At 36.1% G+C, this 26,767-nt stretch overlaps 1 protein-coding gene across 3 annotated transcripts in view; it reads right to left on the bottom strand.

Annotated features, from left to right (window-relative positions):
- ASAP1 (ArfGAP with SH3 domain, ankyrin repeat and PH domain 1) overlaps positions 1–26,767 on the bottom strand; it is a 145,658-nt gene that overhangs the window by 24,362 nt on the left and 94,529 nt on the right. For all 3 annotated transcript variants that reach the window (XM_083865935.1, XM_083865936.1, XM_083865937.1), the window contains 13 exons: positions 24,455–24,555; positions 23,970–24,039; positions 22,746–22,833; positions 21,615–21,663; positions 15,860–16,023; positions 14,193–14,326; positions 13,031–13,122; positions 12,279–12,465; positions 9,875–9,960; positions 8,182–8,297; positions 5,860–5,927; positions 3,274–3,381; positions 1,704–1,926 (listed from right to left, as the gene is read on the bottom strand). In XM_083865935.1, the coding sequence (XP_083722061.1) occupies positions 1,704–1,926; positions 3,274–3,381; positions 5,860–5,927; positions 8,182–8,297; positions 9,875–9,960; positions 12,279–12,465; positions 13,031–13,122; positions 14,193–14,326; positions 15,860–16,023; positions 21,615–21,663; positions 22,746–22,833; positions 23,970–24,039; positions 24,455–24,555 (1,486 nt within the window). The remainder of the gene's footprint in view (positions 1–1,703; positions 1,927–3,273; positions 3,382–5,859; positions 5,928–8,181; positions 8,298–9,874; positions 9,961–12,278; positions 12,466–13,030; positions 13,123–14,192; positions 14,327–15,859; positions 16,024–21,614; positions 21,664–22,745; positions 22,834–23,969; positions 24,040–24,454; positions 24,556–26,767) is intronic.

The raw sequence follows: 26,767 nt of genomic DNA, 5'->3' as shown, positions 1-26,767 counted from the left end.
AACCATAAGTGCATCTGAAATGATGCATCTACAGCACACTGATGAGTTGTCCTATGCATTTGTCACTTTTTTCTCCAACTTTTAAGTTTTGAATTATTCCTGTAACACAGGCATGTATACAATGGAAATTTCTAATTTCACAGTATTGTTGAGTGGGTATCAACCAAAACTCCACTCCAGCATCACTCACAGACTTTAGAATTTCAGCATAGTGACGCAGTTCCATTCAACCTCTCTGACTTACTCTCTGAATCTGACATTTTCCACTCTGATGAAGTAGTTAATGTTACATTAGAAGGTAATTTTGTGATATAGTAATATTATTTCATTGTGATATAAATAAGGATTTTTTTGCATAATGTCTGACATGAAAACACATACAAACTCAATGCCTCAAGTCTTTCCAAGTAGCTCTGGTGTTGTGTTGATTTCTTGGTCTAGGAACAACAAGGGAATTCCAGGAACAGCTAGGAAAATGCCTAACATTTCAGAAACTAAAATACATACTTAAAATGAAATATGAACATAAATATTCCCCTTCCTGGAAAAAAAGAAATCAATTCATTAAAATCTTGTGAAAACTGACAACATACTAAGCAGTGTGTACAGATACCAGATGCAACCTCATTAACCTTTTTCAAGAAATGGGATGCATGATTAATTTCCAAGTTTTGCAACTTTGTGACAAAAAAATAAGTTATCCTAGGTCATGAATGAATATCTAAGCCAGTACATTGTGTTTGCAATGAACAATCCATAGCAGGCTCTGAGATAGAGCATGTTAAAGGGATGCGAGAGTGGAAGGAAAAAGTAGAATATTATAATACCAACGAGCAGGTCAACACAGTAAAGTTACATGGAATACAACTGAGTCCCCAAGGAAACATGGATTACAAAATCTCATGTGAAAAATGCAAACCCTGGCAAAATTGCTTTGCCTTGTAATGGGAAACAAACCTGTTTAAAAGAGAGAGGCAAGGGATCCATTTAAAAGTTGCCAGTACATGACAAAGACTGATGGAATAGTAGTGCTTAGGGACAGCATCTGAACCGTGTAAAAGCAAATACCTGATGCCAACACTGTCCCGTCCCTTTCACTCTTTCACATTTTGGTGAGAGCATCTCTGCACTTTTCCTAAACAAAGTCAATTACCAGTTGAGAAATGAACTTATAGTAGTGCTAACAAAATGGAACATCAGCATAGCTGCTGAAGTGTTAAAATATACTGCAACCCTCACAACTAAAGATTTCTCTAACAAGTCTCCTATAAAAACCACAATTTATCAATTTCTAAATTAAACATGTGAAAATGAATGAAAGGTTTCTTTGTCCTAAAAAGCAGATCTGCACAAATTATAATACAGTAAAAAGTTTTGTTCCATAAAAATATCCTCTAAACTTAAAGATTAGAGATACTGAGGTCAAACCATCAAAATCCACTGCAGCTGTAAGTCTCATAAAATGAACTGACTTTCATCTAGCAGAGTATTAGTTTATTCCTCACCCATTCATGTTCAGTGTTATGAATGAGTCTATTGCAAAGTGCCCCCCAGGTCTTTTAAGTTTAGAACATGCATTGTACACACTACTGCATCACTAGGAAGAATGTGCTGTATCTTGAAACATTGCAATGTCCTTTGTTAAAGGAAGGGCAACAGTGGGAAAATCACTGCTTGCAAGTGTAGTTTGGAGACAGACTTACCTTTGCCAGCATTTCTAGGAGGAAGAGGAGGAGCATCAGACGTTGGAGAGGTGGGTGAGTCTGTGCTTACAGAAGCAAAGTTGGAAAAGGCTCCGTAGGAGAGTCTTTGCTTGTCTCTGGGAGTGCTAAATGAAGGGTGAGTCAGTTTGTCTTGGGGAGAAATGCTTGAGGAGTGACAAAAGCTTTGGGGTCTTGGAGATCTTTCCTTTTTTATAGGACTAGGCTGTGAATAGAAAAACAAAGATATGACACAGCTGTCTAAACACTAATTATAGTTAGTATGTTTGGAAAATAGAATACTAGAATGTAATTTAGTGAACATGAGCCAAGTTTTTTTTTCTTTGTTGGACAAATAAACCTGCACTCCTCCCTTTTTCAGCAATTCAACCTGAAAGGTCCTCTCTAAATGAAAATTAGGATTGTACCATCAACAAATCATCATGAACACAAAATTAGATTCAATGTCAAAGCAGGAAATACACACTAAGAACATACTAAATAAAATACCAATAGAAGTCTAGTATGTTTTAGAATATAAGAGTAATTTTCAGGGAATATAGCACGTAACTCAGACTAAACAATTATCGTCAAGTATCAAGTATATTATGCCACTGATGCCTAGTAAAAATGAACAAACTCTTCTGGCAGATCAGATTTATTTGGTCCCTGAACTAGCAATATAATCCATGATGCAGCTCTTTTTAAACACATCTAATTGCTCTTTGAAGAAATTTTACACATCAGTTTTTGCCTGCTGTACGTTAATGGGTGCATATGGAGTACGATCTGTTTCCCTGCAGCTCTGGTTCAGGTTATTATCTCCAGCACAGCATCTCTCATCCTCCAGAGGCTCCTCACACAGATGATTATTTTGTTCTCTGCTGTCCTTGAGGACATGCAAATTACTCAGGTTTCTGAATTTTTCAGTCCCAAATTTCACATAAAATGAGAAGCTGTCCACATTTCTTTCTGCAGCACTCACATAAAACAGGAGAGGTGTATTTGCATTTATTGCAGAAATAGAGCACACAGTAATTAACTGACTTGCTAAAGTAGGACACTGAGGCTAATTTTTCACATGCTCTAGGATGGCAATTATTCTGTGCCCTCAAGTTTTGCCTTTCCATTACTTCTTTTTAAAAAAAACCAGGAACAAATAGCACTGCATGGCTTGTGAAAAACAGAGTTATTTATTAAATAACTAGGGTTTTAATTAATTAATGGAAAAAATTAAGTATGTAAGCTTTGGATTTCCTCCAGCTAAAATCTAACAGCCTAGAATTCTGAAGAGGATAAAGCAACAAAGTAGTTCAGATTTGCTGATTTATATTTATACTGTATGCCTTTGTCAAAGTCAAACTTCTGAAACAGCCCATAGTAACTAGGTTGACAAAGTATATTCAAAAAGCACTTAGTCGTTAACACAGGCCTCAAAATTAGATTTTCCTTTTCCCCAAAAAGTATCTGTAAGAGAAGAAAGGCTAAAGTGGGTCTCTAATCACCATTTATTTCCAGGGAGCAGAGATGCTGACAGTTTTTGTGCAAAGCTGTATCAGTAATTCACACTCACCTTATCGTCCAAGTCATCGTCACTTTCATCAATTTCTTCCTGACGAAGATTCCATTCGTACTCCACATGCACGTGTGGGTTCAGCTTTCCTGCCTTGGCTTGAGAAAGCTGAAAGAAGAAAAAGTCTTGTTAAAATAATTGCTGTGCTTTTGGTGTTAACTAAGTTAGTTTCGTAATGGAAAGAAATAAACTGGAATATTTAGAAGTTTAAAATTATTCTGGGTTCAAAACAGAACAAAACAATTTCAGGGCAATCACACAAATGTCTTTCATTTGTTTGAGGTATAGAAAAAACAGCTAAAAGGTAAAAAAGAAAGATTTTCTCAAAATGGGCAGAAGTCACCATGTTTGACAAGCATTTGAAAAGATGACACCAAGAGAAGGTATACACACAAAAGCAGAATTTCTCTGTAGCCCTCCTTTCCAAAAAGGAAAGGCAAAACCTATTTATAAATTTTGGTGCATACAACTGCTGCCCCATCAAAATCACAATCCTTGTACTTGAATCAAATAAAAAGGTATTTGCTCTTTATTGAGATATTTTGCCTCTCTCTCTCACTGGATGAGGTCAATATGTCTTAAGCACAAAACTCCTTGACTTTTCCAGCCCAAATAATGTATTTCACATTCTTTATAAAATAACTACCTCAATGATCAGCAAAAAACCTAATAGAGCAGTTCATGGTTATTCTGAGGAGATAAATTCTCCTTTTCAATGCCTAGATCTTCCATCATTATTTATTCCTTCATATTCTTTGAAATGTAGTCTACTTGATAGTAGTTGATTCAGGAGTGCCTTTAACCATCTTCCTGAAATGAAATTTGGAATAAAAAAAAGTATTTCCAATCTGTTATGTAAGTATTCATGAACCCACTTGAGCTGAAACTGAATTTAATTACACAGTTAAGACTCTAGTTATGCAACAGAAACGAGTTTAGTACATCTATCATAATGCAAACACCTAGTTATTTATCTTGTACTTTTTTATTACCCATGGCAAACAATGTGCTCATTCATGTTTCTTTTTCACTCTTAACTCATTGCAGCTTTTGGAAAAAAAAATGCAGAAATCATTTTCCTCTTCAAAAATAAAATTAAAAAAAATAAAAATAAAAAAAAAAAGAGAAAATACATAAATGCTCTATGAGAATTGAATGAAATAATCAGTGAGGTATTCATGGAATTTGGATCACTAGAACTAAAGATTTAACTGCTAGATAAACTCACTGATAACATCCACTTGACTGTTCTGTAACATAGTCAAGGTGATCCACATTAATGGCAGAAGTAACTTTTTTTAAAGGGATATTATAAAAAAAAAACCAATCCATCCCAATTGTGTGCTGCACAGGTGATCTGCTTGATCCAGCTGACAGAATACCCAAACCACTGTAAACAGCACCTACTTACACAGTAGACACAGCAGTAACTGAGAAGTCAGTCCCATCTTATCAACCACAGCAAAATGCTCAGTTGCATCCCCAGAAACATGGAAAATTTCTTTGATTTGTGAAGGACAAGGTCTTTTGATTATTCAATAATTAATTCATGACAAGAACGTTCAATTGTCACAGGAGAAGTATTAAAATTACTAGCTGCAGAGCAAAAGTAGATATCCTCAGATCATCAAAATGAGGAGGAAGAAGAAATAGAATTAAGTGGCAAGTGGTAGGTGTTTTGTAAATTCCCCTGGTTTCATCTTGAATGTGAAACTGTCACGGTACTTAAGACTTTTTAGTATCTTGATAGTAATTAAATTCACTTGCCTACTAAATGCATGCTGGTGGCACTTTAGAGGGCCAAGAACAACCCAGCTTGTTGGTCTGATGTAAGATGCTTATTCCTGGCTAAATGCTTCAGAGGAGTACTTGGGAAAATCCTTATTTCTTGAACTCCAATAATCTTTTCAAGTGTTCTGTTAAAATCCCTCACACATCCTCAAAATTCCAGGAGGTTTTTGCTTTGATCAAGTTCAGCAGAGGGACAAAGTCCCACAGAAGCTGGTGTTCTACATCTTTTGATACACCAACTTCCAGACATTACCCTTTAGCTTCTTCCTCCCTTCAGGATAGTAATTTTAAGTTGTTTCAATTCTCCTTATTAGAAGACTTTCACCATCTCTGAATTATCTATCCTGTTAAATAATCTGAAAAAAGCCAAAGCAGGAAAAGACACTAAGATCCAGACCTAAAAGAGTTTTAATATTACAGGAGTTGTTTAGTACTCCTGATATAAAAAGCCTCTAGGAAGAACTTTTGAGGTGATGAAGCCCCAATCTCCTTGAATGATGTATTTATTTATTGACACATCTGATCCTTTGGTACTCAAGGTCTTCAAATACACTGGTTATAATAACTGGCACTGCCACTAGAAGAAAGATCTTTTTTTCTGAATCTGTTACAAAGAAAATTACTGTTGTGTTTTAGGTAAGAAAACAGTCACCTGTGGTAGGGCCTTCAGATCAACACTTAGCCAGCTGGCAGCAATAACAAGTGTGAGATACAATGTAATGATATATAAAGTAGATCACATTTTTGAAGACACAAACACCCGCCTTTGCCTTTGCCCCCAGGCCCAGTTCTTACCAGTTCCTCGCACTGGACAGCTTTCACCCTTTTTGCTGTGTCCAGAGCCGTCTCTCCAGCTTGGTTTACTACAAAATTAACAGCACAAAAAAGAGCAATTCTTTGAGATGTCCTAAGAAATAATTTATTAAATTTCACTACTTGTAACACAGTAAATTCTAAAAGTGATGAAAAATGTCTGTTTACGGCAGCTGCAGTTCTTTAAGATTCCACGCTAAGTGCTCATGCATTTCATGTATCGTCAGGTTCTTTCTGAACAGCAGCAGCTCCTGGGACAAGCTCCCAAATCTTTCCTACCCACCCTAGCAGAGAATATAAAGAAATTTATATTCATCTCAATCTCCACTCAATGTCTTTGCCAATAAAACTCTTACCTGAATAAGCAGGAGAAGTAACCAGGCAGGGTAAAAAAGCTCCAAAAAGAAAACTAATTTTAAGACTTAAAAAAAAAAAAAAAAAAAAAAGGGGGGGGGGTAAAGGTTGATCCATGCAGATTTTACTTTGATTAATAGGTAGAGGCTTGAAGCCTTAGTTTGAAGACATTTGAACAAGAATAAATTTAAGACTATCTAACTTTGTCTTTCTCAAAGCTATAAAATGGTTTACAATTTAAAGTAACACCTGATCAGAAAGCAGGTGATATCTGAGGCTGCTGGGAGGTCCTCAGGCACAGCATCTAATGGAATCCTTCCTAGATGCTCAGTAGCAAGTATCAGTAAACAGAAACAACTCCCACATCTGATGTGAATAAACCCCAGGTAAAATCTACTCTCACAATACACCAGTAAATGCCATGGAGCAGGAATAGAGAATGCTCTAAAGCACGACCAGACTGGAAAGCATTTCTGTGATCAGGAACTGAAAGTGATCAAACTGAGATCTATAATGTCTGTGTGAAATATTACACAGAGAATATCAGTTAGGAATCCTAGAAAATACAAAGTAGTCCTCTAGAAAGGCCTGTGACTTTGAAAGAATTCAGATCCCTAAAAGAAGGGTTTACTTTTGGAAAGATCTATCAGAGATGGTTCAATATGGAAAGGAATGAAAACATAGTACCTCTTATTGAAGTTAACACACAGATAGCTTAAGGACTGCATAAAATCCAAACTTTCAACTTTTAAGTGTACACCTGATGTTTCAAGGTCTATGTGAGATCACTCAAAAAAACCAAACCAAACAAAAAACCAAAAAACCCAGAACAAAACAAAAACAAACAAACAAACAAAAAACAACAAAAGGAGCACAACACCCTCTCTCTGACCAAAAAACACTCAAAAAACAAGGAACCAAAAAGGTGTTGAACACTCCTCTGGCATCTACCTAGAAGAAAGTTCAATGGAAGGACCAACAAACCTACTTTAACTTATTCAGATAGCTTTCCCCTTATACCTGCTAAAAAAGGTCACATTAAATTCTCTGACTTATGTTAATATTAGAACATATTGTAAAGGTCTATAAAAAGGCAAAGAACACAGTGAGTTCTGCCACTAAACTGCGAACTTCAGTTTATACAACAGTTCTTTACAAGGGAGCGGAGGAAAGTAAAGGTGATGAAGAAAAAGGGAGAAACAAAATCTAGTTTTCCTCAGCCATTAAAAATCTTCTATACCATTAACTGACTGAATGCAAATGTTTTATAGACAGGCTGATCACATTTAACTCCTGGGCCTAACAAGCTGATCCCATGAAAAATGGGATCAACCTTCTCAGCTGCTTTTCAGCTTCTCCTTGCACCTGCATGTGTTAGACAGGTGTAACACTTGCTCCACCTATATCAGTACATTTGTCACAATGGTATACCAAAAGTTTAATTGAAAATAGAATCTCTGTTTGCTCACAAACAGATGATAATCTCTTGTTCTCTAGATGATCTCCCTTCCCTAACCAGTGGCAGTGTTGGCTGGGACATACTGGATGAAACCACGCCACATTGATATCAACACAAGAATTAAGTGCTGTGTACTTAAAGCCCATGTATCTAAGAGTCGAATTAAACATTTGAAGCATTATAACATACAAATTCTATAATAAACAATAAACCTAAATTCCAGGCAGTTTAAAATGGGTCAGAAAAGGAACTCTGAATTCTGCTTAGGGTTTGCCATTAGTATTTCATATCAGGAATTTTTGTAACTATTATCTTTGAAGAATTCCATTTCTTAACTGGATGTTTCCTTTAGGTTTATTGTTCACAAGATCTTCATCCTTCTACCATAGTTTTAGAAGTTTGCTTAGCACAGAGAATAAACAGAAGTGGCTAAAATAATGGGAAGAAATGTTAGGAAACCTGTATTTTCTGGTTTTAAATAATGAACTTACCTAAATCAAGAGTTGGCTTCCCCCTCAAAAGCAATTTCAAACACTCAGGCTTATTGTATATACTGCAGTAGTGTAAAACTGTATTACCTAATGCTGTTTGTTTGTCCAGGTTTCCACTAAAAAAAAAAAAAAAAAAAAAGAACAAAATATCAAGAAAATAACAGTAGCTGTGCCATTAATTTCAGATATAGCATCCCTGTAAGCAATAATTGCATATAAAATATACTGGACAAATATGAAGTAGGACAAAAAAATTAAATTAAACATTACTTTCAAAATATTAAGAATTGTTCCAAGGACACTGGAAATACCTGAGCTGTGATTGAAAAGTATTGAAAATCTACAGATGTTCATTCAAAAAAACTAAAGAACTGAAACTCAGAGACTCAAACCTAAATCTCTCTAAGGTCATGCCAGTTGTTTTCCACTTGCCACTTGACTATAATTCTTTTTTCAAACATGCTAAATTAGCCCATTAGAAATATCTGAAAAATAATTCCAATACAGTTAAAATAGGTTAATAAATCCCATGCAGTCAAGGAACTATCAGGAGGGCAGCTGTAAGAATGAACAGAAGAGTTGTAAGAAGGAAAGTAAGGACAACACATTAAGGCAAGGAAAAAAACAAACGGGCAAAGAAGCCCACAAGGTTTTTTAAAAATTGTACTTTATTCAGTTTTCAACTTCCAAACCCAGGTTTTTCAAAAACTGCTACTGATATTTTGGGAAAAATAAAATATTTTCATAAACCAGAAAAGCAAAGCACAGGAGTAAACAGCTTTTCCCAGTGTTACCCATACTGGACAGTAAGAGCCCACAGGGTTATAAAGATGCTCCTAAATTTGAGACTGCCACAAAAACCCACACAGCAGACAGAAGCATACAGAACGTTACAGCTGTCTGAAGAAACTATGAAGATCCATTACCAAAGAAAATAATTTTACATAATGGTCCAAAATAAAAAAAATCCTTTAATAATGCTCAAAATAGTAATTTGGGCTTCTAAAACATTTTTCAAATTATGATCTCAAACAGCTTGAAAATATTGGAATGTTATTTTTCATTTGTTACTTTAATAACACTCTCCCATAATCAGCACTCACTTTTTTTTATGGATTTTTACTTCTATGAACACATCCCTTGACAACAAAGAACAACTCAGCCAATAAATTAGATGCTGCAAATTACTAATTAAGAAGTTTATGCTCTCAGTAGCTTTAATACAGTTTGTTAATTATTGGAACACCTTTTTCAAAGTCAATGTAGCATCTGTTCATAATTTTCTGATAAAGAACCCTGTTTTCTACTCCTACAACTCCTTTGCATGTGTCCTGCATTTGGTACATTTACCTGCCACCTCTCCTGTACCTGAACTATTTGTTTGCATGGCTACATATCATCATGGGCTCTAAATCAAGGCTCTCTCATGCACTACACAGCTTTTCCTTTCATCCTATTTTTGTGTAACTGCTTTCAATGCTTTTAATCTACACATCTTTCCCTCTCTCTTCTGATCAGGAGCACGAAGGTAAACTCGAAGGTACTAAACTATTCTCTTTTTGAAATATATCTAAGGAGAAAGATTGTAAGTGATGAGCAAACACCATCCAAGGCACTGCCAAGATAACTCTGAATATCCATGTACGACTCTGAACTGTCATGTACAATTTAATGAGAAGTTAGCAATCCATACCAGTTTTGTACAAGGAAGTCAACCAGATGGAGAGAGGTTTGGTCAGCAGTCCGGACTGCTAAATGAAGTGCTGTTTCACCTGGCTCCTAAACACATGTAAATGTAAGTTAGATTTCTGTCTTATTTCTGCAAAACTTGTATGTCAGACCTATGAGATACATCACATTCACTCTCTACAAGTCTTTTGAAAGAAAAATATTAGGAAATTATGATGAAAATTATTATTGTCTTTTTTATCTCCAAAAGATACCAAGTGCTTCAAAAGAAATGGCATTACACTTCCCAAGATCTTTCCTAAACCAAATTTTCACTTTTCCCAGATGGAACAACCCTGAGGAGGCTTTAACCATTTTAGCTACCAGTAATTGAAAGGGATCCTGTCAAGGAATACTAAGTAAGTTTGCAGTACTTGTTGCTTTACAACAGCCTGGTGAGCACCAAGCAATGTCACAACATCATCTGCTACAAAAACAGCATCACAAAAGTCACAGTCCCACATACATTAAAATTCTTACAGATTTGCAGAACAGTTGAAGTTGGAAAGGACCTGTGAAGGTCATGTAGACCAACCTCCCTGCCCAAGCAGGGCCACTGAGGACCAGTTGCCCAGGACCATGTCCAGATGTCTTTGGAATATCTCCAAGGATAGAGACTCCATATCCCTGGGCAACCTGTGCCAGTGCTTGGTCATTCTCACAATACAAAAAGATTTCTTCATGTTCAGAGGGCACCTCCTGTGCTCCAGTCTGTGCCATTACCTCTGGTCCCATCACTGGGCACCACTGGGCTCTGTCTTCCTTCCACCCACCCTGCAGGTATTTCCATACAACAATGAGATGCCCCTGGGCCTCCTCCCAGCTGAACAGTCCCAGATCTCTGGGCCTTTCCAGGTGCTCCAGACTCTCAGACATGTTTGTGACCCTTCTCTCCAGCATGCCCAAGTCACTCCTGTTGTGGGGAGCTCAGATCTGGGCAGGGCACTGCAGCTGCACCAGTGCTGAGTGGAGGGAAGGATCACTGCCCTTCATGTGCTGCCAATGCATCTGCACTGCCTGGAATGCCACTGTCACCTCTGCCACAGGGGCACCCTGCTGGCCCATGTCCACCTTGGTGTCCATCAGGACCCCCAGGTGTCTTTAGGCAGAACATAAAGTTGGTGCAGATATTTCTCCCATATCTAGGGTTTCTCTTTGTGGAACTTGAACTGAATCATACTTTATTTTATATATATATATCATTTGCATTAATGCATTGAAATAGAAAACAGAAATGCTGTTTAATTCTATTTAAAAGTTGCACAAGAAGTTACTCTAAATTTAGATTTCATTAACTCCTATTGATCATAAAGGACAATTTAAAAAGCATATTAGAGTATATATATTTAGAATTAAAGTCCTAACTAAAAATATTTTATTAAACATCAGAGAATTTACAGAGGAGAATACTGCCACAAATGTCCTAACTGCAAACTACTTTCAGTTGGTGCTCATACCTTTCTAGATGTCACTACCTGTAATAGCTGGGAAGACTGAGGAGCTAATTCTGTGGCAACTGCTGTGGATGACAAACAGAGAAAGCTGACCTTGCAGTCAGAGCATTTGTAATGGGTTTCTACATGATAAGCACTCTGTGACAGCTCAGGTGCTGAGACTATACTGAACTTATCCCTTCCACTGAACACAGACAGGCACTGTGTCCTTTGCCAACTTAGCTATTTGCACACAACTTGTTGAAAACATTCTCTGACATGTCTCCAGGTTGAGAGAAAACATTGCTGGGCAAGTGGTTACATGACATCAATTATCTATTACCTATAAAAACAGGTTACTTTGCTCATGATTAACATTTGTCCATGGGTAATTGAGGTCGACCTGGACTGATTTTTCCAAAAAACTGTTATTGATTTCAGAAGGAAGACTGAGTACTGAGTTGAAACTGTACTTCTGTAAATGTCTCATCAGAAGCTGTGAAGTCATCAGATTTATTATTTCCTTGTCTACGGTAAACAGAGACTTGCAGACAGCCAATAATGTGTTCCTTCAGCCACTATTTTAAAAGGAGGTATGATACTGTATGTGTACCAGGTGACCCTGGGCTATTAAGTCAGTTCTTTGGGACTTTTAGAAAAGAGACACAGCAGAACAGGTGCTTTTCAGCACACTATAGTGGCACCAAAACAGTGTATGAGATCACTATTGCATTTCACACTCCTTTAGAACAATTGATGACAAAAGATAAAGTGCTCTTTTCCCTCCCCACAAAGATGCAACGTTAAGGAAAGGAAGAAAAACCCCATAATTTTCATCTGTTATTTCTTTTATCACCTAAAGTAGCTGCCCTAGATCCTGGGCATTTTACAAGTACACATGATTTAAAACATTAAGTGTTTACCTGATAAGCTTACCTGTCCAGGCTCCAGCAGTGGCTCCATTAGCTCTACCCCCTCTGCATAGACTTGAATTAGTGCAAGTAAATCCCTGGATTTGACAGCCTCAAGTAATTCACTCAGTTTAGCTGCCGCAGATGCACAAGTCTTCCTAGAGAACTTGTGATCTACATATTTAGCAGTGATAAATTCTTTACGTGCAGTCCTGTGGGGTGTGAAAATAGAGCTTGCTTTAGAAATTTTTAGAAAAATGGGTCAATGATTATAATTTAAAATCACCTTGTCTAACTTGGAAGCTGAGAAGGGAAGAAGAAAACTATCTGATAAAAAGTGTGTTGTTTATTGTTACACTGCATGTCCTTCTTGCAAACAAGCCCCAAATATGAAAAATTGTCAATTTTGTCCTGTCTTCTTGTTATATACAAAAATTACTATTATTATGGGGATTAAGAGCAAAAAAAAGCAGAGCTGGTGCCATTTAGTCTATGGTGTTTATCATCTGAGTGTTTATTGCAAAACTCAAAACCATTCAAAAGTCAAAAAATGCACCTTAAAACCCTAACTAAGGGTTTTATACACAGGGAAGCTGAGGTAGCTAAAATGCGACTGTATGACTGGAGACTGAACTTCTAAGAAGCTCCACAGTGGGAATAAAAACCTTCAGTCTTCTGCCATCCATGCCTTCCCCTGGCTTGGTTAATGTTTACGACACTTTACATCACAGATATATTCCACAGTAAACTTAGAGAGTTTAAAGATTCAATACTTACATATCACTCGATGGACTGGGTTTAGGTGAAGGACTAGGTAAATTCCCTTCCATAATATCATTAAAACTAGTATTTCCTACATTCTTGGCCAGCTGTGATAAGAAAAACAATAAATGAAGGTGGGTATATTTGGGTTTTAACAGCAACCTAACAACAGGACTATTAATGTGCCTTTTCCACACTATTAATAAATGATGGAAAACAGACGACTGAAAAATTAAAGTCCAATGATTACATGGAGATACAGAGCAATTAAAAGAAAGAAAATGGGTCTATTATGCCAGAACTTGTACAATAGACTTCACAGTCACAGAATTATTTTCATTTCAAGACAATCTGCCTCCAACACAAAACCAGAATGAGGATCCAGCAGCACGAACACTGAAATAGTGCTGATACACTGATCAGGAAGCTGCTTTGGGAAAGCAGCTCAGGCTTACTGAAGATCATGCTTAGTAAAATTTGATTTAGATTAATAATAACTTTGCAAAAAACCTCAGTATTTAATGAAGAGAGAAAGTGGTAACGTTGAACCTATACCCAGATCCAGATCTGCCTTACATTTTCTCTCAATTTGCCTATACAAAATTTTTTGTAACAAGTTTCTTCTTTCAGGCCAAACCTATCTAGGGAGATAAAACTACTGTAGCTGGGGTTTTTTTGACTTGTTTATATTTTTCCTTTTTTTTTTTTTTTTTTTTTTTTGTAGTCTCACATCAGATTCCTTTTATAACTTTGATATTACATGATTTCATTCATTGACTTAAGATTCCGCCAATATTTTTTTTTTAGAATTAGCAACAGTCATTCTCTGTTCCCAAGTCAAATTAGCTTCATGTTTGAAATTGCATGAGCTTTTAGACTGCCCTGATTTTGGGTCAAGATCAGCTGTTGAGAGGCAAAATTCTGATGGGAATGATTACAATGGATGTCAACACTGATTCTACAACACAGGACATGAAATGAGAAGTGAGAAGAGCACCAATAATATATAATAATATATAACTGTGCACCTGTAAAATATCTACAGAAATACGAAGGAGAAATTCTGCAAAAACATAATCCTTGAAAAAGATTAACGGTAAATTGTACATTTTGGTACTTCCTACATATATGTCAACATTTGACAAAAAAAACCCCAATATAAATTAAAGAAACTTACCAAGAGTTCAGACGTTCCTAATTTGTCTAATTCCAAAGACTGGATTCGAGAAATATGGACACCCATTTCTCTGTGTATTCCAGAACACTCAATGCAGGTTAAAATGCCCAAATTAGTTGACAGCCATGTTGGATCTGCATAATTGAAAAACAAAGTATTTAATCAAAGTCCAAGAAAAGGTTTGCAATGGTGGTAAGAGATGTATTCTGAAATGATTCCTTATTTAATGTTTCAAAGAATGAAAATAAACTAAAAACATTCCATACTTTTCTCCAAACTCTAGTGCAAATTTAACTACAAATTGCTACCAATGGAATGCAGTTTTTCAGATTTAGGAACATTCCCAAAGGCACTGAATTCACACTTATTCATTCATACTGAATGAATGTATCTCAACACATTTAGCATTTGTTTTCTGTACAAATTACTTCCTGTTTTTAAAAGCAACAGATCTCCTAAATTTGACAACCTCTGAAGTTTTAAAATTTACTTCTTAAACTTAAATAGTCCTTCATAAAAGATTAATCATAGCGCTTTCCAGTATGTAAAACATCAGTGTGTTGAAGAAATTTGAGGAATACTGGCTAGTCCAGGGAAAAAAAAATTACTAAAAAAATGCTGTCATGGAGGAGATCTGCATGTATAATTAGAATAGATTTTATACTACGAATGCTACATAAGAAGCATGACCAGCTCTTAAGGAAAAGAAAAAGCTCCAGACATACTTTGTGCACAAAATTAATCTCTTCCTTGACCTTAAATAGTAACCGCTGAAGCATTAAGCCAAGAGTTTTAAAGCAGCAAGCTGGAGTACAGAGGTGAAGCTTAAAACTTTACTACAAATTAAAAGATGAATGAGAACTGTAATCTGAAATTTCTATACCTTTACATAATGAAATAATTGAATGAACCAATTCCAGGATTTGACATAATTATATCCCAGTTTGTAATTTTAACTAGCTATTTCAAATTTGGATCAGTTCTGCATCAGCAAGATACACAGGATCTATTCAGTTCCAAATCAGCATCACCTTTTTGAAGTGTCCCTTTGATGAGAGAGCTGCAACAGCTGCCAGCTCTCACAGCTCCCACACCAGCTCAGTCCAACTGTGACCAGCTGCCCCTTGTCAAGCTCTAAGTGACACATAACTGACCTGTAACTCTGTACTTCTGAAGAGATTATCTGAAAGGATTTCAACTCTGGGTCTCTTCCTTTGCATAAGACTACTTATTCCATCTCTGAAAACTTCTGATGCTGCAATTCCAGTAGTCTCATGCTCAGATAAAGCCTCAGAGCAAGATCCTGGCCAGGTCAATTTTTCCACAATCATTGTCTAAATATTACTCACTTCTACTTAGTAGCATGCACAGGATCAGTGATGCCAAGCAACTTCCATTCAAGTGCAACAAGCATCTAGACACAGTGCAACAAGAACAGTTCAAACTCCAGAGGGGCTTGAACTGCTGGAAGTAAGCACAGACAACACACAAAAATATTTTAGTGAATTAAACGGAACTGATGTAGGAAAGTCATACTTGATCTTTTAAAAACAGGTTGAAGACTGAGAAACATCACTTAGAAAATTAGTTTGCACTCTACAAACACTTCTTAAAAGAAATTACTTTGCTCCCAACAAGAAGATGACCACGTGAACAAATGGAGATACCTGGTGAGCCACAATCACAACAGACTTCATTGCCGGGTAATCTCTGTATGTCATCAATAATGGCTTTTGTCAGATCCTCTAAACTGTTTTCACCTGTGCTCTGCTCTCCACGGAATGCCATATTTAATGCTTCTTCTTTGCTGTTAGTCAACACTGATATCCATCTAGCACAAGATAAAGACCTTAATGAAGATCTGCATTTGCAAATACACGTTAATCTATAAACTGTAGAAAGCTTGCCAGGGACAAAATATTAGTGGGACTACAGGGAAGGACTGAATTGTGGGGAGAGACTGAGGAGGGGGGAAGTGAGATGAAAAAAGGAAAGATTTGAGAAAAGATAAGAATGAGAAGAGATAAATAGTCTTAATTCTAACATCTTTTTTGTGAACAATTTTAAAGCCACAGAACAATTTTCTCAGATAAGCAGAAGTTGTGAAAGATAAAAGCGGCAATAAGCTCCTGTAAATTTAATTCTATTAAAAGGTGCCCAAAATCTTCCTAAAGTCTCCTTCCTGGAGAAAATGATAACCTCTACTTTCTGCAGTGTGCATCTTTCTCTTCACAGAGGAAACAGCAAGCACCCTGGTGAATGTATTGATGTCTAGTTGCCTTTTACATGCAGATCTCTGTGCACTAATCAAACTGTAAAGCCCAAATTAATGACAACTGCCATGGCAACCAAGGGACTGAGGACAGGTGAGTGACAATATCAATAGCCAACAGAAAACTTTAGGAGCAACAGCTGAGTGCAACAAATCAAGACTCTAATGATACATCAGGCACTATTTTCTCCCCTCCCAATAACTCTGCAAGTTGTTGTTTACACGTAATGTTTTAATTAAAACCAAACAAAACCCCTTCTCAGCAGCTGCTGTGCTCCATGTGGAAGTAAAGAAGGGAAAGCAGTTTCACTAAGGACACATTGCAGACACAGAATTTTAAAAAAAGAGCAAGTTAAAAAGAATTCCTCACAGGTAAAGTGATTTTAGATGATTTTAGGTTTACTGCAAATATATATATATATATATTTTTTTTAATGCAGAAATATTTTAAATTGGCAGTGTCCTCAATGCATTTCATGTTTACAATATTCAGATTGTCCGCAATCATCAGTCTTCTGAAATATGCAGAAATGGATATGGGCATTTAAACAAACTAAGAGAACTTTGAATTGAAATTCATAATTTCTCACTGAAATAACAATGAAAAGATTAGCTTTAAAGGATTTCAAAGGGAATTTTATTTGCGTAATCTAGGAACACAGATTCAGAGCCTGAACTAATATATGGGCATTCCATATTATATACTTCAGGCACATATGTTTTTTAAATTTTTATATGCAGAAAATAATCTATGAACTAGTGCTTAAAATGCTTTAAAATATTGAAAAAATCAACCTTAAAAATAAAAGAGAAATTGAAAGTCTTGAGCACAAATTTGCTCCAAAGTTTATATGCTGAAAACAATAAAGGTACATTAATCTTTCTCATTACATGAGAACCCACACTAGGGGGCATTCTTCTGCAATTTTATTGATGAAAGTCAATGTCATTAAAAAAAAAAGACAATGGTGTCTCGTTTCTAATATTATAGCAATATTTGGTTAAACATACAGAGTAAAATAATAATTAAACCTAGACAAGCAAGATTTATTCTGACATTTGCTGAGAATTTCTTTTTAAGTCACAATTTGAGTAGTTTGTTAAAAAGGCAGAATTTTAATACAACTCAACAAAGCAGTAACAATTAAAAAATTATTAGATACGACTAAAACAAACACAACACAAGTGAGCCAGCTGTTAGTTTGATATAGAGTCCCTTATTACCAGTATTTAACTGTCAGAGCAATCACTATTTTGGTTGTGTTTGCTCAGATAGGAGGAAGTGTCTGTCCAGGACTGTCACTGGGGCACCCATAAGTGACAGCAAGAGGCAGCACAAGGACAGACATGCTCTGAATGACTGGTGCTGCTTATCAAGAAGTGCCTAGTTGGTCACCAGGCCTTCCTGGCAAACTGCACACTCAAAAATAAACAATTCAAGCCATAAATATGGAATGTTAATTAAATATTCATAGTTTATAAAACTCATTCTAACTGCTCTTCTCTTTTTCTTATCTGTATTAGTCTTTTTTGTTCTCCCTTTGCTCTATTGCTCTATTTGCTCTATTTCACAATACTGCCAGTTCCAAATGAATAGTCAAAAACCTTCTGGTAATACTTTGTAGTGTTCTTTCAAATAATTTAAAAATTAATCAAGTCTTACAGAATAGCTTTGTCTTCTTGTTTTAGGACAAGAGAAAATGACCTCAAGTTGTCCCAGCAGCCATTTAGATTGGACATCAGGAAAAAAATTCTTCACAAAATAGGTTTTTAAGCCCTGGAACAGGCTCCCCAGGGAAGTGGTTGGGCCACCATCTCTGGAGGGCTTTAAAAGGGGTGTGGATGGGGTGCTTGGGGACATGGTTTAGTTGAGGGCTTGGCAGTGTTTCATTAATGATTTGACTTAATGAAATTAAAGGTATTTTCCAACTTAAATTAGTCTATGATACTATTCTACCTAACACAATAAATAAGTGGCCCATTCATCTGTTAAACTTGTTTTTCTGATTATGAGTAATTTCTTATCATCCTTTAAGGCATTTTGTTTGCTAGAGATTCACAATTTTGAAGAAACAAGTCTAAACAAATATCTGGCATTCTTGGTGCCTTCAGGAAACAGGAATTTGTTAATCTTGCATGGACCAGACTTTACTCACACTTCTTATTTTGCTTCAGTATTTTCAAGTCAATAAAAAACCCTCCCCCAAGAATAAGAACCAGTCTAATAGTTTTTGGGTTTTGTTTTTTTTTTTCATTTTGCAATAAATATTCAACTGTCTTCTGACAATTGCTATTGCAACACTGTTGTTTCCAGGTAAATGGAACAAGAATAGCATAATATTTTTCAAATATTGATATATAACTCTTTTTTTGGTATGGAAAAAGCATCAGACAGTATCAATGCCTTCAAGCTCAGTCTTTCCAAGGTGAAAAATGGCTGAGGACTGCTGTTAAAAACTAGACTGAAGTTAGATATCTGTTTCTTCATAGAAAACTTTCTAAATCTAGCATTTTTTTTATAATCCAGGCATTTCCTGCAGGTAAGGATATGCTCCTGACCTTCAAAAACAGGACAGAAAAGAGCCCAAAGCTCATCATGCCCAAAGCTTGGCCTTATCCACAATTATTGAAAAAAAAAAAAAAAACCCCACAAAAAAACCACAAAAAAAACCCCCCAGAAAGCAACTGTATTTGTTAAAAAAAAAAAAAAAATCAGGTTACTTTTCCTATAATCTACACAAAAATATATATTTACATGCACTATTCACACTCCCCTTCCCCCTAACAATTGTACTTTATCTACTAGAGAAACTAATAATCCATTGAGAACTTAGGGACTGTCAGTAAGTAATTAAAGGCCAACAAACAGCTGTCTGGATAAAAATCAAGAATGGCACTGGCCAGAAGGAAATTTTTGAGGGGGAGCAGTAATAAGCCTGTAACAAGTAGGCTTCAGTGTTTTGTATGCATGTTTTTTAAAAAAATTTCCTTGTAAAAATCATTATTATTATTAAGTTTGAGGAGCTACTTATGGAAGCAGTGTAAAATGATTACTGGAGGAAAATGTATGCAAGACCAGTTAAACTAGAATAAAAATAAATAAATCTCGTATTTTTCTCTATTTAGAAGTGAATCTATAAAAAAAAGGTGATTCGAAAATCTACACATTTTCAATTGGCTCACAAAGTAAAAAGGACAGAAGAGAGGCAGCACTAAAACTGTGTGGACAAAACACAAGAGGAAAGGACCAAGAGAGAGGCACACCTACACCAGTCAGGAGGACATTGAAACAAGAGGATGACAGCTCATAACCGAGGAGTTACATCAAGTGGTTCCTGCAGAACACCCTTAAATCACTAAGGCTGGAAATTCAAGGGGTGCTGTTCTCATGACACTTTAGATAATAAAGCTTTTTAGGGCCCACTCAGTGGCTGCACAAGAAAAAAAGTTTCCCATCAGCACAATTACACTCATTCTGGCTCCTCCTCCTGTTGGAGGGCAGCAGAAGAGGAGGTGCTGAACTCCTCTCTGGTGACCAGAGATAGGACATGAGGAAATGGAATGAAGCTGCATCAGGGGAAGTTCAGATGGACACCAGGAAAAGGTTCTTCACTGACAGGGTTGTTGGCCACTGGACAGGCTCCCCAGGGAAATGGCCAGGCTATCAACCCTGTGAGTGCTAAAGGAGCATCTGGACAATACCCTTAGCCACAATACCCTTAGTGGGAGGAGCAGGGAGTTGGCCTCAACGATCCTTAAAGGTCCCTTCCAACTTGAGATATTCTAGGATTCTGTATTCCAAAGCAATTAATTTTCTCAGCCACTTGACTTTAAAATGATAGACAAAAATTTTAGTGCTTCTAATAGGGAATAAAACCAGTCTGGAATTTCAAAACAGTCCAACAGGCAGCCTGCTAAACTAAATTTATTCATCTGCCTCTGAGAAGAAGGATATTAATTCTTGCCCTACCTTGCTCATGTGTTAAGACAAAAAAAACCCCAAACAAACCACTTCACCTGTTAAACCAACTAATACAGTAAAAATTGATTTATGGCAGAGTACCAAAAATTTACGACTCATAAGAAATAATGGTATTTTCTTCTTGACTAAGAAAATTATTAGAAAAATTAAGATACAGGATGAATGCAGTAATCATGACTAGCAAGTCAGCTTTGCACTGTAAGAGCCAACATAAACCTGTGGAAGCCCAGAAGGAAACAGCTGCACGACAAAGAATTCTCCAGCCCTTTTATCTCACCCATGACTTGCAAGGTTTAGCTGACAATGCCAATGCCACCCAACACTACCAAACAAGTGAAACACCCTACAAACATCCCCTGTACCTCTAAAATACACATGGAGCAACACAGTCTTCTACTAGAATGTGCATATTTAAGGAAAAAATGAGGTAGCCTTTGCTGTCCTCTTCAGTAGTAACTTTATTCCTTGAACTTTTGGGTGCTGAACATTAGACAACATCCACAGCACACATCTGGTGACACAGGAGGGAAAAACAGTGGTGTATGGTCCTCAGGAAATTATTCTGATGCAGCAGGAAGAAAGATTGTTTAAAAGGAAATAATCTAATTGGAAACATGCACTAATGAAGCACCGGATTCTGAAGTACACAAATCTCAGATGTGCTTTGCTGTTTATTTCTAGGCCTACAGAAGAAAAAGTGCACTGCCTGTAGATATTTTCTATGGAAAATATGGAGATCTTCTATCTATTTATTATGTTTCATTTCAAGGAAAAGGCAGGATGAAGAGGGAAAGAAGTAACTGCAGAACAGGGTTGACAGAAAAGATATGAGAAGGATTTAAAAATATTTCATTTGATTTTTAATAATCTGATCTACAATATCATCCCAAGCATTTCACACAAAACAGGTACTGGCAGGATTTACAATCTAAATGGGGTTTTGGTTAGTTGGGTTTGGCTTAAGTTTTGGTTTTAAAGTTACCAGGATTTAAAAGAGCTCTATAGTGTGACACAAAATAGTTTACATTTACAGATTCATGACAGCAGAAAAAAAAGAGACAGTAGGCACTACTTATGCATTAGCTGAGAAAATTATTTCCACTGTTATGTGTGATTTTTATACATCTCTATTGGCAAAATAAACTTGAAAAAATGTAAACATGCTTACGCTACGTATTCCTGTTCATCTTCTGCTTGAAAGTGGTATGTTCTGTTATCTGAAATAAAGAAATACATCTTTGCATTTGGCACATGATAAAAGTTAATGTGTCTGCATATTTGGTACTAAAACCCATTTGGCAGCTAAAGTCTTCAAGAGCAATTTCTCTTAAAAGGCATCATTAATCCTTTATTCATAGCTATGGATAACGACTCTAAAAAAAGGAAAAAAGGAAGATGAAACTGTAAATTTTGATTCACACCAATTGCATGTATTTTAAAAGTCTTAAGTTTTGAAATACTAAAGAAAAATAAACACCTGGATCAAATTTTACCCTTTCAGAAGTCAAAACTGAAACATAATTAGGAGAAGAGGGCAAAATTAATTTGTTCCTTTTATATACTTTTTCCCTCCAGTTGAGCCAAGAAAATCCTTTTACTATCCAACAGATGAAGACATGAAGTGGCTATTATCTCCCACATCAAAGGTTTCCTAGACTGTCCTTTTCAATATAGAATGTTGAAACTATTTATTGATTAATACTCTGTATGTAAAGTCTGAAAACATGAAGTTGGCTCATCAAAAGTTTTTAAAATCAGACTGGATACAAATACCTGCTGTATAAGACCAAAATGGGAAGAAGGGGAACCACAGGAGCTTTAATCCTGAGAAGACAAGGCACTACCAATTTTCAGACAAAGAGAAATACATTTTTACTGTAGGATAAGACAGAAAGAAATTGGGTCTCTTGTCTTCTTCATTCCCTCAAATAGCACCCAAAAAGCAGAACAATGACTGAAAAGCAGGATGAAGCCAGAAGTCTCTCTCCTTTCCTGGTGGATACAGCTAATACATGTTCCAGTGAGCTGTTTAACATCTCTCTGAACTTAGGGGAGCCAACACGGGCTGCATGTCACGGCTTGTCACAAACAAACACTATTTATGCCACATCTACAAAGAGAAAGGTTCTACATCCATTTGCTCATCAGAACTAAAGCTCTGAACACTCATGAGACACTGTGTGTGTCTGGATACAGACCTGAACTTTGAGCTTTAGCCTTGTGTTCTACTCAAAGCACATTGCAATGACATTTTCAGAAATCCCACACAATACAAGATGGTACTAAAGTTGCTACATACGTGATATTAGATCAAAGGACTTCTTATCTTCAGCATTTGGCTTCACCTGGCAGGTCAATAAATTCAGCTTAGCTGGTTGCCTGTTGGACTAAAAAGAAAATTTATTTTATTTTAAAAATGTATTGATTTAGGATTATTTTCCCGTTCTGGGGAGTGGGCATGTATGATATAACTTAAAGCTTGGACATGCACACATAGCCACCCTTAAAAAGTTGGAGAGCAGCAGCACTTGGTCTGATTTGGTCTCTCAAAATGGACAAATTGCTAAATCTAAACAAAATTAAATTTTGCATGGCCTCACTTTATCAGAAAGGGATGAAGAGAATCAACCTTAAATTTACAACATGCTAATATTTTTAAGTTGTATTTCATCAACAATGGCAAAACTATAATGCAGTGTTTCATTACAGCATGCCCATATTCCTAGTTTCCACCCATTTAAAATAATCAAAATATAATCCTAAAACTTTAAAAGGGAAGTGGAAAGCTGAAGATCTGGAGTTTCAGAACTCAGGATAAATACGAATTCTGATATTCTGTGCTGTAATTAAATCACTTAAGACATGATAATTAAGTGTATCTTTGAGGAATTTGGGCTTGGTAGAGACAGTAAGCTTTAAAAATTGAGGGCTGTCAATGGAATTTGGGGCAAAGGGGGAAAAGAGGTGAGGAAATGGGACCATCTTCTTTAACAAGAGCAACTCCTGTGCTTGTTTCCAAAAAGCTCCTATTACACTCCCACAAGGCAGTTTTAGCACTGCCCCACCATGATCACCTTGGTGCTACCTCACAACTGAGCATTCCTAGGAGAATCCTTCAGGTATGTGCCTGATTCCAAGAACTGACTGTGATCAAAACTTCCCAGCATTTCAAACTTTTTACTGAAAGCATTCAAAATACTAAACACATTCACTCATTTCTCAGTCTCTAACCTAATATCAAATACTTCCCTATTTCCCAAATTATGTGGGTCACATATACACCATGACAATCCTTATAAGCAAATCCATCTGAAGTATTAATTAACAAGTCTGTTCAACACATTTGCCATTTTCTTATTGAACTACTGATAAATTCATTTAATATGCTACAGTTTCATAAAACTTCAACAGTCAGAAGCTGAAATAACATCCTTTTTTGCAATAGCACATTAGCAGCAACAGATTCACCAGGAAAGGATGGTGCTATTTATTATTTTCATACATGGATATAAAAATAACTTACCGTTGCATGTGAGATGGTAAGAATTCCATTTTTAACAGTGCACTTCCTTCTTTGCCATACTTTCCTTAACCTACATAAGAATATCAGATCAAGTTTAGTAAACAGATGTGACTTCAAAGCACATTAATATCATTATAATTTTGAGACTATTAGCTATAAAAACAAACAGATGCAGTCAAAATTTTACTAAATGCTTCACCAAAAGAAACTTGGAGATTTGTGAGAGATCTTAATCATCTTACAGTGAGTTATAAAGACAATAACTTTCTTTTAACTATGTTTATTTTTTTCAAGCTTGTCTGTCATGCTTTTTATATTTGCTATATTAAATTCAGTTCTGTGTTTAGGCTTGAACTTTGGAACTCACAAATACTTGTGGCACATGCATTAGGAGAAGATGCCTGAAGCAACCACAGTAGAAAGCTATTAAAATTAGAGCCTGAACATAGTAGTACATTTCACTATTATGTGCTACCAGAACATACCCGTCACTCTTCTTTAAAAGATAACCTTTCTTCTCACTGCCATATTCTTTATTCCCCTGAAGCTGATGCATACTGTACCCTCCTTGCCTGCTCTGTGAATCCTGAAAAAGGGAAACACAACATTAATGTTCTCCTGATGTGCACAGTAAACTTTCCTAACCTTTAAGCCTATTTTATTTTTTTTTTCTCTACAACACCACAAATTCATAAAGATTAAAAAAGGAGAACTCCTAGTGCATGGTTTACATTCATAAGAGAGCTTGCTTTTACACCATGTCATCTTGAACTAGATGCGTATTCAAGATTTAATTAATACATTGGGCCTTTGATGCAAATAGGCATCTCAAAACAAAGACTTTCAGAATACAGATGTTTAATATTGCACAATCTTATAAGCAAAATGTAAAAGGCTAAGATAAAAAAAGAAAACAACAGAATATAGCATGCATATATATATAGGAACACATACATAAAGAAAGACAAATGCTAATAATCACTTTTTTTTCCCAATAAAAATATGTATAATTCAGGAGTTTTAGTGAATGAAGTCAGCTGAAATAACTTTTGACCTGATCTAGTGAAACAATTAAGTGAAATAGATTAACTTGTTACAAGCACATCAGAAAAAAGAATCCCCCAAATTCATTAAAACATTGACTTACTCTCCTAGACTTCGATCACGAAAGGCAAAAGCAAGAGAGGAAAGAGAAAGCAAATAATTTAAAACAAGAATTATTATTCATTTAAAAAAACATGTTCCTTGAAAAGAAATTTTACAACCCCCATTGTTAAAACCATGTTTCCCCTTTCTAAAGATACTACTAGAGAAGGAAAGAACTATTTTTTTAGGCATATTGATGTTTTGCCTCATCCAGTAACAAAATAGCATTACAAAATTCCAGGCAACCTGGCATACATGACATTGGCTTCACAAAACAACTAAGATGACTGCAGGATCAAATTTTAATATATCTTCTGATCTTTGTAATCTTTAAATTGCCTAAAATGATAGTTATATTGTATCCTCCACCATAGGAGCTAATTCTGAATTTCCATTGAAAAAGATCAGGCAGGCCCAAAGTTAACTTCTAATTCTTGCAAATGTATGCAAAAAGCTATAACTAAGGGCACGTCAATTTGTTTTTAAATATAATTGTGAAACAATACCTTGCAAAGCATTTGACAACATCCCACCAAAAAAACCAAGAAATCAAAAGAACAGCAAGTTCAATTACTCCCTTGTCAATAACCTTTCCACTCTAAAGAAGAGTTTCTTACTACCACAACCAATATAGGAGATTACTCCCTCTTGGTTTATCCAGGGTGCTTACAATTGTTTTTCATTTTGTAACAAGTTTGCCACAGAGTTTAGAGAAGTGCTTTGGTAAAATTGGCAGTTGTGGCTGGAAGCAGCACAGAGGCTCCTGTGAGCTGGGTGCTGCCAGCAGTGCTCACACCACCACAATCAGCAGCTCATTTGTTAAAAGCAAATTTCAAATCCCCATTGGAATTAGGGTTCTGCTGGTATTAGCATAGGAAAGAACAAAATGAGATATAATTCTTGTTGCAAGTAGCATATGAAATGGAGATTTGGGGAAATCGAATTGTAAAGAAAAAATTGACAAAACAGACACAAAACATGAGTCCAAAACTTAGCTACATTCAACTTGATGATCTTAAGTTAATTTGCAGCAATAATTAATAGACGAAAATAGGGAACAGAAGGCTGTATTAAAGGCCCAGTTTCTTTTAAATTTTAAGCTTCTTAGGATAGAGCATTTCACAACATACAAGATCAGATGCTTTACACAATTAAAAGTACACTAGTATTCATTAAAATACTTTTTCCAAAAGCCATAAACCATAATGATTTTCCAAAATTAGATAATTCTTGCACAAGGTAACAGAATCTGTCCCAACAGTGGCCACAAGAAACAGAGCTTGTAGCAGAGCCAATGTCAATGGTACTTCCTGCAATGGGGCTGCAGCACTGGCATTGCTGCATAGCCCATGATTCAACACAGTCAAGATGTGCTTCTCCAGAAACCAGATAATTGCAGCGATTACAGTAATATTTTTTTACTGATGAAAGGACAGATATGCTACAAAAATCGGTGAGGTCATCACAGATGCCCATAATGCTAAATAAACACCTCAAAAAGTGAAAGAGTAAACAGGAGTTGCATTATGAGACCTCCAAAATGTTGGGATGTCTCACTTTTCATAGCAACTCTAAAGAGGTTAAAGGTGGCAGAATTTACAATCTGGACAGGAATCACTGGTTTCAATTTCCTTCTCTCAGTCAAATAAACT

The sequence above is a fragment of the Zosterops lateralis genome, assembly GCF_965231275.1.
Source record: "Zosterops lateralis genome assembly, chromosome: 1".
NCBI lineage: Eukaryota > Metazoa > Chordata > Aves > Passeriformes > Zosteropidae > Zosterops > Zosterops lateralis.
Note: the sequence above shows the minus strand (reverse complement) of the source record. Positions and strands in the feature narration are given on the sequence as shown.